Genomic DNA, 13,984 nt, shown 5'->3' with positions numbered 1-13,984 from the left:
CGCCGCGACCCACGCGCCGTGTCTGCGCAGGCGGCGTGGGCGGCGCGGGAGCGCGTAGTCTGGCGTAAAGTCCCGTAGCCTGTAGTCGCGGCGCAGCCCCATTCAGGGGCGCGAGGCGCGCGTCCCGAGTCGAGCCGGGCCGCACTTTCTCACCCCCCCCCCCCCCCCGGCTCTCGCAAGGGCGACGGCACACAATGAAAGAAAGCGGAGGAGCTTACTCGACATCGCTCCTGAATCAACAGAAAAACGAAGAACTCTTGACCAATCCACTTTTCAAATTATCGCTCCAAAAACACATCGTACTCGAGAAGAACACACATATTTTTTGCTGAAACGTTTGAAAAGTCGGAAAACACATATACACACAGTATCTAACATTAATGCGTGATTTATCGCGATAAAGCTTTTACACAAGATTATACCTCTGCATGAGTTAGTAGATTATGACAACAATACAAATATTTAAATTCGTTCAATAATTACACTGAAGAGCCAATAAACTGGTACACCTTGTTGGGGCGGCGGTTGGAAATTAAAATTATTATTTCTATTGTATGTATATTTCTTGCCGTTCTCAACACAGGCTCTCAAACTACACTACTGGCCATTAGAATTGCTACACCACGAAGATGACGTGCTACAGCCGCGGAATTTAACCGGCAGGAAGACGATGCTGTGACATGCAAATGATTAGCTTTTCAGAGCATTCACACAACGTTGGCGCCGGTGGCGACACCTACAACGTGATGACATGAGGAAAGTTTCCAACCGATTTCTCATACACAAACAGCAGTTGACCGGCGTTACCTGGTGAAACGTTGTTGTGATGCCTCGTGTAAGGAAGAGAAGTGCGTACCATCACGTTTCCGACTTTCATAAATATCGGATTGTAGCCTATCGCGATTGCGCTTTATCGTATCGCGACATCGCTCCTCGCGTTGGTCGAGATCCAATGACTGTTAGCAGAATATGGAATCGGTGGGTTCAGGAGGGTAATACGGAACGCCGTTCTGGATCCCAACGGTCTCATATCACTAGCAGTCGAGATGACAGGCATCCTATCCGCATGGCTGTAACGGATCGTGCAGCCACGTCTGGATCCCTGAGTCAACAGATGGGGACGTTTGCAAGACAACAACCATCTGCACGAACAGTTCGACGACTTTTGCAGCAGCATGTACTATCAGCTCAGAGACCGTGGCTGCGGTTACCCTTGACGCTGCATCACAGACCGGAGCGCCTGCGATGGTGTACTCAACGACGAACCTGGTTGCACAAATGGCAAAACGTCATTTTTCGGATGAATCCAGGTTCTGTTTACAGCATCATGATGATCGCACTCCGTGTTTGGCGACATCGCGGTGAACGCACATTGGAAGAGTGTATTCGCCATCGCCATACTGGCGTATCACCTGGCGTGATGGTATGGGGTGCCATTGGTTACACGTCTCGGCCACCTCTTGCTCGCATTGACGGCACTTTGAACAGTGGACGTTACATTTCAGATGTGTTACGACCCGTGGCTCTACCCTTCATTCGATCCCTGCGAAACCCTACATTTCAGTAGGGTAATGCACGACCGCATGTTGCTGGTCCTGTACGGGCCTTTCTGGATACAGAAAATGTTCGACTGCTGCCCTGGCCAGCACATTCTCCAGATCTCTCACCAACTGAAAACGTCTGGTCAATGGTGGCCGAGCAACTGGTTCGTCACAATACGACAGTTACTACTCTTGATGAACTGTGGTATCGTGTTGAAGCTGCATGGGCAGCTGTACCTGTATACGCCATCCAAGTTCTGTTTGACTCAATGCCCAGGCGTTTCAAGGCCGTTATCACGGCCAGAGGTGGTTGTTCTGGGTACTGATCGCTCAGAATCTATGCACATAAATTGCGTGAAAATGTAATCACATGTCAGTTCTAGTATAATATATTTGTCCAATAAATACCCGTTTATCATCTGCATTTCTTCTTTGTGTAGCAATTTTAATGGCCAGTAGTGTATTATGGATGACCGAGGAAAACAGTTCAGACACATCGCCGCTCAGAATCAGAACGAAACCCTTCCCTTCCGATGCAATGAGCAACAGAAAGATGTTCTTTACAACCTTTGACACTGCTGACGCCGTCGAACGTTTAAACCCTTCACTATGGGCATAGTAGGTCTGCATCCACATTGAATGGAATGGCACCCCCTTTGTAGCGCAGTGCAACTGCAACTTTTGGTCTCCTATACGGGTTGGAACCACTAGGGACCGCTAAGAACCAGTCGACGAAATTTGAACGTGATCCAAAGCAGCAAAGGATCCTTATGGGTTTCCAATTCTCCTGTTCCATGCCCTCCTGTGACGTAACCACAGAGGGGTGCGACATTGAGACATGCGAGAATAAAAAAGGAAAAGGGACGCTCTAAGATCCCTCAGTTTGGCAAAAGCCCCAGTGACACCTGCCCATATTTACTGGGAATTTTAAAATTGAATGTTTACAGGGAAATCTTGCGTAGTAGCTCAAGGCGCCTGCAGGTAAGCATCCGCTTGACTCACCTCCAAGGCCAGTTCCCTGACTGCAAGTGCATAGGAGTATTCTGCAGGTTTTCTCTGTACGGGCACATTTTTAAAATACTCAATACATATAGGCATGTGCCACGGAGGGTTTTCCTGAACTGCAGGGTCTTAAAGAAACCCTCTGCCATTTTATTCCTGCATGTGTCAACGTCGCATCTCTCCTTTAACACGCCACAGGACGGCGTGAAACAGGAGCAGCGAGAAATCACAAGGACCCTTCGCTGCTTTGTATCACGTTCAGATTTCGTCGAATGCTTTTCAGCGGTGCCTAGTCGTTCCTACCTTTACACAAGAGCAAAAATTGCTATTTCGCTGAACTCCAAAGCGATGCGATCATGATCAATGGGAATGCAGCCGTGCAATGTCCATAGAGAAAAGTTTAAACGTCCGAAGTTGTCAAAAACTTTTTCCTGTCACTCATTGCACTGCTATCAGTTGTTTTTGGCCGAGAAATATGTGGGAATGAACGTCCAAAAGATAGGGACGGTTTCATTGGCGTCCTTTATGCCACTCATGAGGCCTTTTCGTTTCGATTCTGAACAACGGTGTGTCTGAAATATTTCCCTCGGTCCCCCTCTAGATAACCGCGTAATTTCAACCCTGGGTGGCAGGTTTCTGGGCTCTGTCACAGATTCGTCAAAAGGAGAGATGAAATGTGGATATTAGGGTCTGCGACGACCTTCCTATCGTGTGACACGTAAACGATGACAATGGGCAGAATTGTGGTGAAATTTGGTGCCGATGTGACATCACTGACCCACTTTACACGTCACATGAACTTCTGAGCTCTGGCTTCTTTTCCGGATGAGCCGACAAGTTGCTATCTGAAGCGTTGTCGAACCCGAGAGTGACGTTGCAAGATCTCATTCTTTTGCACCTTTACAGAAAAAGGTTGTAGGCACCTTCGAGCCAAATTTCAAATTGATGAATTGGAGTGGGAAACAATTACAGGATTTCGAGAAAGTTATCCTTTAATTCTTTCGCGCAGTGTAATTTTGCACATGTAACTCTGCGGAAGCAATCAGGTCCGCAAGGCTAGCGAATGATGATGATGATCTTGCTTCCGCTCGCTCCCAGGTGGACGCCCGAAGTCCACGTCTTGGCAGCTGCGTATGTGACCCCTAAAGCCTGCTATGTAGGCCACCCGCTGTGTGGTCGTGTAAGTCTGGTTGGCGAGTATTCGAGAGACACCAAGAAGTTGCTAAGTTCATTTGCAGTTTTTGTCATCAGTCGTGGCATGTCTGAGCAGACGAAGTCAATTTCGTTCAAGGGGCGTCTATATTGTTTTCAGTACTCTATTTTCCAAATTACATGTACTTAAAGATTTGAAAATCAGTGTAAACCTCGAAAAGTTAAAGCTATAACTGTTGAAGTGAATAAGGGAAATACGCTTGTGGTAATGTCACAACAAAGTGAAGGAATCTCTTGAATTAAATAATATTAAAAGATAGCACCGTGACCCAACTAATAAATTCGGTGCTTTACATCTGAAAGCGTTAAATCTATGTAATGTTGTATTCAAAAAGATAGAGATAAGAGAGTGCATAATAATGAGACCAAAATCGCCATCACTGGTGCTCAATCCAGCGCCGAATAAAAAGGATCATCTATTAGACTCATCGTAAATATTTTTGATATTCCAGCGTACGCAGTTAGCAAAAGAACTAAAAATACTTCTTAAATAATATTACACACAAAATTCAGATGGCGTTAATAAAAAAAAATACACAAATACCCTAGAATGGGAAATTTATCTTGTTTGATATATCAAACCTCCACACAAAAATAATGGCAACTGAGACAATTCGTATCATTAAAAGCAACTTCCTAAAGAATAGGAGATACGGTCAAACTGAGCTGTACAAAACTATATACCTCTTACAGTTAATCACTGCATACAATTATGTTTTATTCCAGGATGAAATTTGTTTTCAGTACTGTGGGGTGGATACAGGCTCATGTCTTGCCGATACTGTTGCCGATGTATTTATTAATACAATTCAATAAAAGTTTTTTGGAGACAGCCAACAAAATAATATGACAGATATGTCGATGGGAGCTTCAATTTTTTTTATGGTATCATAGATGAAAGTAATATTAAGTACACTTAGTTCAACAGCTCTCATCTATAACTGAAATTAACTACATAAGCAGGGAAAAAAACAGAAGCATCAACTTTTTGGACACAAAAGTTCCTAGTGGAATGTGAGAACATAAATTTACTATATTTCGTATACTTCCGTGGATGTAGTAGTCCATAACCAATTATGTCATCCCATGCCACAAAAATTGCAATAATTCCACGCAATGTTCTGCAGAACAGTAAACATACCTACGGCTGGCGGCCAGAAACGACCTACCTTGATTTCGCATGGCCAGCTATACCCGCGACCGACGATCCGCTAATGCAGACGCAGCGCAGACTGGAATGTGTTACGCAATAAGTAAAACTGAAAGTAAAAAATGCTATTTTCAAACGTATCAAATCGTATTTTATTTATTTTGCAGTCATGCCAGCCAAACGTAGTATAATGTGGTAGTAATCCTATATTAGTCAAATATTATAAACACCAAATTTTTGTAACTGATCTACACTTTTCGTGTATATCTAGTATGAAAAAAATAACTATTCTTACATTTCTTTGAGAGAATCAAAACGGTCGAAACAAAAAAATCCAATACTCTGACAATTTTAAAAATTTTTGGCTCTTAACCAGCCGGCTTTTGTGGCCAAGCGGTTCTATGCGCTTTAGCCCGGAGCCACGCACCTGCTCCCGTCGCAGCTTCGAATCCTGCCTCGGGCAGGGATGTGTGTGATGTCCTTAGGTTACTTGGGTTTAAATAGTTCTGAGTCTAGGGGAGTGATAACCTCAGATGTTAAGTCCCATCGTGCTTAGAGCCATTTAAACCACTTTTTTTTGCTCAAAACATTTTTGTGAATACTTGTCCGATAATCAACTCCAAGTACGTATTTGAAAAAATATTGATTATTTTCGAAATTTAAAAACTGAAAAATTATGAAGAAATTTTGTTTAGAAAATAAGATTTACCCACTAAATTCGACATGTGAAGGGAAGTTATATAATTAATCTTTTTTTTCAACCGGAATATGAAATATCACCAGTACCTCCCCTTGAGCGAGTAGGATGATAATTTATTATCTTCTTGCAAGAAAATACAGTTACTAACATGTCGAATCTAGAGACCTCAACTGTTTGAAGCTTCCCATATACTTCGATCACACAGAAATCCCAGCTGCGTAGTGACGTGAGAGGCCTCTGGTGTTCGCAGGTGAACTTCGGCGAGGTGTTCATCCCTCTGGGACTGGAGGTGCCCAAGGCGCGCGTCCTGCCCGAGTTCAAGCGGCTGGCGCACGGCCTGCGCTCGGGCAACATCAGCGTGCTCGACGCCAAGACCTTCTACATCCCCAACCTGCACTACGACGGCGCCGGGCCCGACGCCTACTTCTGGGTCGGCAACGGCACCGAACCCAGCCCGCTCGGCATCAAGGTGCCCAACGAGATAGGCAGGTGGGTCGGCGACCAGGGTAGTCCACTACCCTCTCTGCGTTTCCTTAAGGTCTAAAACTCGTCATTTATCGGGACGAAGGAGAGGCACACAGCAGTCAGCCGCAATCCCATTAGTTTTTATTACACTTGCACATCCAGACTTTGGCTATAATCAGCCATCTTCAGTGCATTTTCGTCACATTTCAACAGACTCGCGGCAGTTAACGTCGCCATATGCTCTTACAGGTGTATAGGCAGAAGGACACGTAAACACTCTGCTGAATGCGAAACACGTGAAAATTACAGTGCTGTTTCTCATGCGAAGCTCACAGATTGGAAGTGCCACAAATACTGCTTAAGACGAAAAATTGCGAATCGTGAATTTGCAACCACGTTCCATCTCCGCTAACAATGAACTTCAGGACTTCAGTACATGTAACAAGATTCAAAAACACCACAAGTAAATTGTTTAGTAATGTTATAAAGAAATACTGTCTTCAAGATCTAGGCACCAGAATTTAGAGACATTTTAGGTATCTGCTAGCATATTTCCAAAATTACCACAGAAGATGCTCTGGAAATGAAATCGAAATGCGTCTGGTGAAAAGTACTCTTTAACTGCAGTAAGCTACAGGCAGAAGAAGCAATAATAATTTATTATAACAGCTGCTGCGGAAGATGGCCATGAACGTATTACGAATAATTTTAAATGTGAAACGTCCCCTTAGAAAAATTATTGAATTACTGTGCTGGTAAACCCCTTACGTTATTTGAACGTACTCAGACATTTCGCTCTTTACTTATTCTGATCAACACTAAACTGACACATAATATTTTTTAGCGCAACTCAATCTGACTTTCAATAATCCCTACAAAAGAATGGCCTTGACTAACATTAACCTATACCTTTCACAAATCACTTACCTCACAAAAATCTTCGTTACTCGAACTACTGCAATACAGCGAGCGCCACTACTACCAACTAAATAAAAGATTCAAACTATTGAAGGCACTAACTACTGATAGGCATAGTTAGCAAATGAAAGATTTTGATAAAGAACAAACAATGTATTTGCCTTAATAGTGTTCAAAGGTCAAAATATATATAGCAGTTCATGACATCCAGTCTTACTGTCTCTGTCCAGATCATCCGCTATCAAAACTCCGCCATCTCACTCCCCACACCCACCACTGCTGGCGGCTCACCTCCAACTGCGCAACGCTACGCGCTGTTAACAGCCCAACACTACAATGGCAGACAACAATGCAAACTAGCCACAGACTGCACACAGCACAGCCAGTGATTTTCATACAGAGCGCTACGTGGCGTTACCAATAAGAAAACCTAAACAGCCTACTTACAAATGTTGTGTATTTAATGTCATAACTTACTTTGATTTGACCGACTTTGTAGCGATGACAGATTTATTTATGGGTCGTAGGAAACGAAAATAGGTCGGTGGTGAAGGTACCACGAAAGAAAGTAAAACATGATCTAATAGGAAACCAAACGACAGGGGCAGTCTGAATATAGATTAAAACTCACTTTCACTTCCTTTAAGAAGAACTTAATCTGAAGTGGATGCAGACGTCGGTGAGGATGGTTCGCAAGAAATTATTTCTTAATTTTCTGCAGAAGAACCATTCACTGATAGGGATCCTGACCACCTTCCTGACCCACACCATTCCAGATGTCCTGTAGGGCTTCAGGCATCTCTATAGGTCTGATTAGAAGCCTGAAAAACAGCATGTTATCTGTTGCCAGTAATGACATTTTCCTTTTCTTATCCAGTTCAATAAATTGATACATATATCGTTTGAAGCACTTGTATAAGAAGGCAAAGTGATTAACATGTGTCCTACAGCACTGAAAAGTATCTTTTATGAAAAAGTTAAAATACATTTAAAATCTATCTTTTTTAAAAAAAACAGTTACCATGAGAGCTAAAGTACACACAGTGTATTCTACAATTTAAGAGTGCTCTAATTCATATGTAAAGTTCAATAATACGATATACACACCATTACTCTTGTAATGAACAATATCTAACATCAGCTGGAATCGAATGGAGACCACTGGGTCAAGAAAATCAATTGAATTACGAGCTGAATCAGAAAAGGAGCACTGCGATCTGAATCACTCAGTGAGCCAAGAGCCCAGAGAGTGTGGTGACTCCTGAGTTGCCTTGTGATTCGCTCCATGCAGTCAGCAGAGATAGTGGAGCGGTGAGTGGCTGCTGACAGAGGATATGGAAAAAATTCAAAGAAGGGCAGTTCATTTTGTATTATCACATAACAGAGGAGAGAGTGTCTTAGATACTATAAGAGAGATGGGGTGGCAGTCATTAAAACAAATGCTAACTTCGTTCCTGTGAGATCTTTTTACAAAATTTGAATCACCACTCTGAAGTGAAACTTGGTGTCAGTCCAAAACATATTCAAAGACGTTCCTCTCTCTGTCAGCTTAACGGATGTGATGCCACAAGAGATGTATAAACATGTATTTAACAAAAGAATTCAGTGCCTGAAGCCTAACTTTATTTTAATTTATATTAGTACTGCCTTAAAATGATTTTTCTGTTGCATAATAAATTTGTTTGAATGTATGTTCATGTGATAGCAATCATATATGAGCCCATTATTGTATCGTCAAACCTCTCTGCCATCTTAGCAAAATAAAATAATTGAAATTTTTACGAAATTTAAAGTGTCGGAAAATTCATGTTGTAAGTAGGCTGTTTAGGTTTTTATGCTGGTAACGCCACGTAGCGCTCTGTATAAAAATCACTGACTGTGCTGTGTGCAGTCTGTGGCTGATTTCCAGTGTTGGAATTTTTGCTATTGTAGTGTTGGGCAGTGGGATGTGAACAACGCTTAGTGTTGCGCAGTTGGAGGTGAGCCGCCAGCAGTGGTGGATGTTGGGAGAGAGATACCAGAATTTTGAGAGTGGACGATCTGGACGCGTGTCCAACAGAAAGAGTAAATTTCTAGGACTGGATATCATGAACTGATATATATATGATGACTTTTGAATATTATTAAGGTAAATACATTGTTTGTTCTTTATCAAAATCTTTCATTTGCTAACTATGCCTATCAGTAGTTAGTGCCTTCAGTAGTTAGAATTTTTTATTTAGCTTGGAGTATTGGCGCTCGCTGTATTGCAGTAGTTCTAGTAACGAAGATTTTTGTGAGGTAAGTGATGCATGAAAGGTATAGGTTATTGTTACTCAGGGCTATTCTTTTGCAGGGATTATTGAAAGTCAGATTGCGTTGCGCTAAAAAATATTGTGTGTCAGTTTAGTGTCGATCAGAATAAGTAAAGAGAGAAATGTATGAGTACGTTCAGTTCTGCTCAGCTGTTTGAAAATCAAATAACGTAAGAGGTTTATCAGCACAGTAATTCATTAATTTTTCTAAGGGGATGTTTCAATGTATAAAGGGCCTCACCTTAAAGAAATTTATGCACTGATTCCAAAACTCTTTAAAGTTTGGGAGTCTGTAATAGAGGGTGTTTCAAAAAGAATATACATATTACAACGTACTACGTTGTCAAAATTATCGATCGCTGCAGCACGGCTGTATTATTGGAAAAACGAATACGTTATCTACTTTATATTCACTGCTACTAGCTGTCAGTTGTCTTCTGTTTGCTCGGTTTGCAAAATGGCTACTCCGCAGTAGAAATCATTTTGAGTTCTCTCTAGTTTGCGAAGTGCAATTCCGTGATTAGATTCCCAAGATGTTTCAGGTTGAACTACCAAACTAATCCTCCGAATGGATGGAGAATTCACAGATACTGTCGACAGTCTGTAGACGCAGGATGTGTATGTAAAGGAAAGAGGCATGGTCGCCTTCGTGTTTCCGTCGAAAATCTCGCAAGAATTCAAACCGCTTTCCGACGTAGTCCTACGAAATCAGTTCATTGTGCCAGTCGGGAATTTCAGCTGCCTAGGACAACAATTTGGCAGTGTTTTGAGAGACAGTTTGGGTTTGAAGTTATACAAGTTACAGCTGTCACAGGCTCTACGCTACGATGACATATGCACACGTGTAGCGTATTCTGACGAGCTTCAGAACGCAATTGATAATGGTAGCACTTTCGCACAATGCATCGTATTCAGTGATGAAGCGAAATTCCACCTTAGTAGGAAAGTAAACAAAATGTTCGAATCTGGGGCCTACAGAGCCCACATGCACACAATGAACTTGTACGAGGTTCGCCCAAAGTCAGCGTGTTTTGTGCGATATTCCACTCATCTGTTTATGACACATTCGTCTTCGATGGAAACACTGTAGACGGTCAGCTGTATTTTGCTAGGCCACAAAGCTGGTTGTTTCCAAGGACAACCATATTTATCAACGAGACGGGGACCCCCCCATTGGGATTGGAATGGCCAAGTGCGAAAATATCTGAATCCAACTCTACCGAGCAGTTGGATTGGTCGTCAAACAGCTGGCGACTTAGCGCTTCTCAGCTGGCCTCGACGTTCATCAAATCTGACGCCCTGTGACTTCTTCTTGTGGAGTTTCACTAAGGACAGCGTTTATGCATCAACGCTATCACAGAACCAAGAAGAGTTGAAGAACCGGAACTGTCTCAACGACATCAGTGACGATGGACGTGCTTACCCGAGTATGGAAGCAATTCGAGTATTGACGTGATATTGCTCGTGACACTGGTGGACGAACACTGAACATCTGTACTCTAAACTTGAGAGATTCGTAGATATGTGCCCAAAGCTTCGTAGCTGCATGTCCAACAGTTTAATAAATGTATGTTTTCAAAATACGTGCAATCTTTTTGAAACATCCCGTACTTCCGAAGTTATTGAGAATTTAAATTTTTTATATGTTTTCCAGTAATATTACTTCAGTTGATGCGCTTGGATTACATTTACACTAAGTATAAAACGTGGTCCTTTGTCCTCCAGCATCTGCTGAATAAACGAACTTACCAAATCAGCCGTTTGTTAACACGTGATGTGATTTTGGGATTAGCCAAATCAGTAGGTCCCCCATGAAAGCTTTTATAATATCAAGGTACTTTGTTGCTATAGATCCTCAGTTCAACGTAGCAAAAATGGCACAAGGTTTTAAAATGGTTTAATAATTTGAAGTATGGATTTCTTGCAGGTGCCTCCCCCCCCTCCCCCCCCCTCCCCCCCCCTCCCCCCCCTCCCACCCGAATGACCATGTTTGGCTTCACTATTCTAAATTCCACTTTCAGAAGGATTGTAAGGTATCAATGGAATACGCGATGTTATGCTGTTGTCATAAATATGTCTTATGTATAAAAAATGGAATTCACTTGTTATAAACTTTGGTTAGGGTCGAACAGTTTGTTGTTACATGTCGCGTTTGGCTTTACACCAATAAACGATTGTTGTTGTTGTTGTTGTTGTGGTCTTCAGTCCTGAGACTGGTTTGATGCAGCTCTCCATGCTACTCTATCCTGTGCAAGCTTATTCATCTCCCAGTACCTACTGCAACCTACAGCCTTCTGAATCTGCTTAGTGTATTCATCTCTTGGTCTCCCTCTATGATTTTTACCCTCCACGCTGCCCTCCAATGCTAAATTTGTGATCCCCTGATGCCTCAGAACATGTCCTACCAACCGGTCCCTTCTTCTTGTCGAGTTGTGCCATAAACTCCTCTTCTCCCCAATTCTATTCAATACCTCCTCATTAGTTATGTGATCTACCCATCTAATCTTCAGCATTCTTCTGTAGCACTACATTTCGAAAGCTTCTATTCTCTTCTTGTCCAAACTATTTATCGTCCATGTTTCACTTCCATACATGGCTACACTCCATCCAAATACTTTCAGAAATGACTTCCTGACACTTAAATCTATACTCGATGTTAACAAATTTCTCTTCTTCAGAAACACTTTCCTTGCCATTGCCAGTCTACATTTTATAACCTCTCTACTTCGACCATCATTAGTTATTTTGCTCCCCAAATAGCAAAACTCCTTTACTACTTTAAGTGTCTCATTTCCTAATCTAATTCCCTCAGCATCACTCGACTTAATTTGACTACATTCCATTATCCTCGTTTTGCTTTTGTTAATGTTCATCTTATATCCTCCCTTCAAGACACCGTCCATTCCGTTCAACTGCTCTTCCAAGTCCTTTGCTGTCTCTGACAGAATTACAATGTCATCGGCGAACCTCAAAGTTTTTTTTTCTTCTCCATGGATTATAATACCTACTCTGAATTTTTCTTTTGTTTCCTTTACTGCTTGCTCAATATACAGATTGAATAACATCGGGGAGAGGCTACAACCCTGTCTTACTCCCTTCCCAACCACTGCTTCCCTATCATGTCCCTCGACTCTTATAACTGCCATCTGGTTTCTGTACAAATTGTAAATAGCCTTTCCCTCCCTGTATTTTACCCCTGCCACCTTTAGAATTTGAAAGAGAGTATTCCAGTCAACATTGTCAAAAGCTTTCTCTAAGTCTAAAAATGCTGGAAACGTAGGTTTGCCTTTCCTTAATCTTTCTTCTAAGGTAAGTCGTAAGGTCAGTATTGCCTCACGAGTTCCAATATTTCTGCGGAATCCAAACTGATCTTCCCCAAGGTTGGCTTCTACTAGTTTTTCCATTCGTCTATAAAGAATTCGCATTAGTATTTTGCAGCTGTGGCTTATTAAACTGATTGTTCGGTAATTTTCACATCTGTCAACACCTGCTTTCTTTGGGATTGGAATTATTATATTCTTCTGGAAGTCTGAGAGTATTTCGCCTGTCTCATACATCTTGCTCACCAGATGGTAGAGTTTTGTCAGGACTCTCTCTCCCAAGGCCGTCAGTGGTTCTAATGGAATGTTGTCTACTCCCGGGGCCTTGTTTCGACTCAGGTCTTTCAGCGCTCTGTCAAACTCTTCACGCAGTATCGTACCTCCCATTTCATCTTCATCTACATCCTCTTACATTTCCATAATATTGTCCTCAAGTACATCGCCCTTGTATAGACCCTCTATATACTCCTTCCACCTTTCTGCTTTCCCTTCTTTGCTTAGAACTGGGTTTCCATCTGAGCTTTTGATATTCATACAAGTGGTTCTCTTTTCTCCAAAGGTCTCTTTAATTTTCCTGTAGGCAGTATCTATCTTACCCCTAGTGAGATAAGCCTCTACATCCTTACATTTGTCCTCTAGCCATCCCTGCTTAGCAGTTTTACACTTCCTGTCGATCTCATTTTTGAGACGTTTGTATTCCTTTTTGCCTGCTTCATTTACTGTATTTTTATATTTTCTCCTTTCATCAATTAAATTCAATATTTCTTCTGTTACCCAAGGATTTCTACTAGCCCTCGTCTTTTTACCTACTTGATCCTCTGCTGCCTTCACTACTTCATCCCTCAGAGCTACCCATTCTTCTTCTACTGTATTTCTTTCCCCCATTTGTGACATTTGTTCCCTTATGCTCTCCCTGAAACTCTGTACAACCTCCGGTTTAATCAGTTTGTCCAGATCCCATCTCCTTAAATTCCCACCTTTTTGCAGTTTCTTCAGTTTTAATCTACAATAATCGATTAAGAAATTGTATCACGCATGTAAAGATTTAGGTGTCCATTTTACCTACGATCTGTTCGAGAGTGGAACGAGCAAGAAATAGTCTGAATATGGTTCTGTGCGTCTTTTGCCAAAGACTTAAATATGAATTGCAGAGTATTCATGTAAATCAGTGGTTACCAACCTTTCTTAGACCGTTACCCTGAGTGCAGTTAGACATTAGCTAGTACCCCCGCCCTCATTCCGCCCTCTGCCATCTGTTGCCCCGCCTCCCCCACACCATTACCAACGTTAGCACCTAACTAGACTGAAGAATGGAAGACTTCAATTGAAACACTTACTTTTAAAATGATAATTTCAATGATGATAGATTAATAATACTTAGT

At 42.0% G+C, this 13,984-nt stretch overlaps 1 protein-coding gene across 1 annotated transcript in view; it reads left to right on the top strand.

Moving 5' to 3' along the window:
- Window positions 1-13,984, top strand: part of LOC126253641 (protein Skeletor, isoforms B/C) — a 749,163-nt gene that overhangs the window by 640,068 nt on the left and 95,111 nt on the right. Inside the window, exon 5 of the mRNA XM_049955137.1 lies at window positions 5,856-6,094. Within this exon, the coding sequence (XP_049811094.1) occupies window positions 5,856-6,094 (239 nt within the window). The remainder of the gene's footprint in view (window positions 1-5,855; window positions 6,095-13,984) is intronic.

The sequence above is a fragment of the Schistocerca nitens genome, chromosome 4, assembly GCF_023898315.1.
Source record: "Schistocerca nitens isolate TAMUIC-IGC-003100 chromosome 4, iqSchNite1.1, whole genome shotgun sequence".
Lineage (NCBI taxonomy): Eukaryota > Metazoa > Arthropoda > Insecta > Orthoptera > Acrididae > Schistocerca > Schistocerca nitens.
Note: the sequence above shows the minus strand (reverse complement) of the source record. Positions and strands in the feature narration are given on the sequence as shown.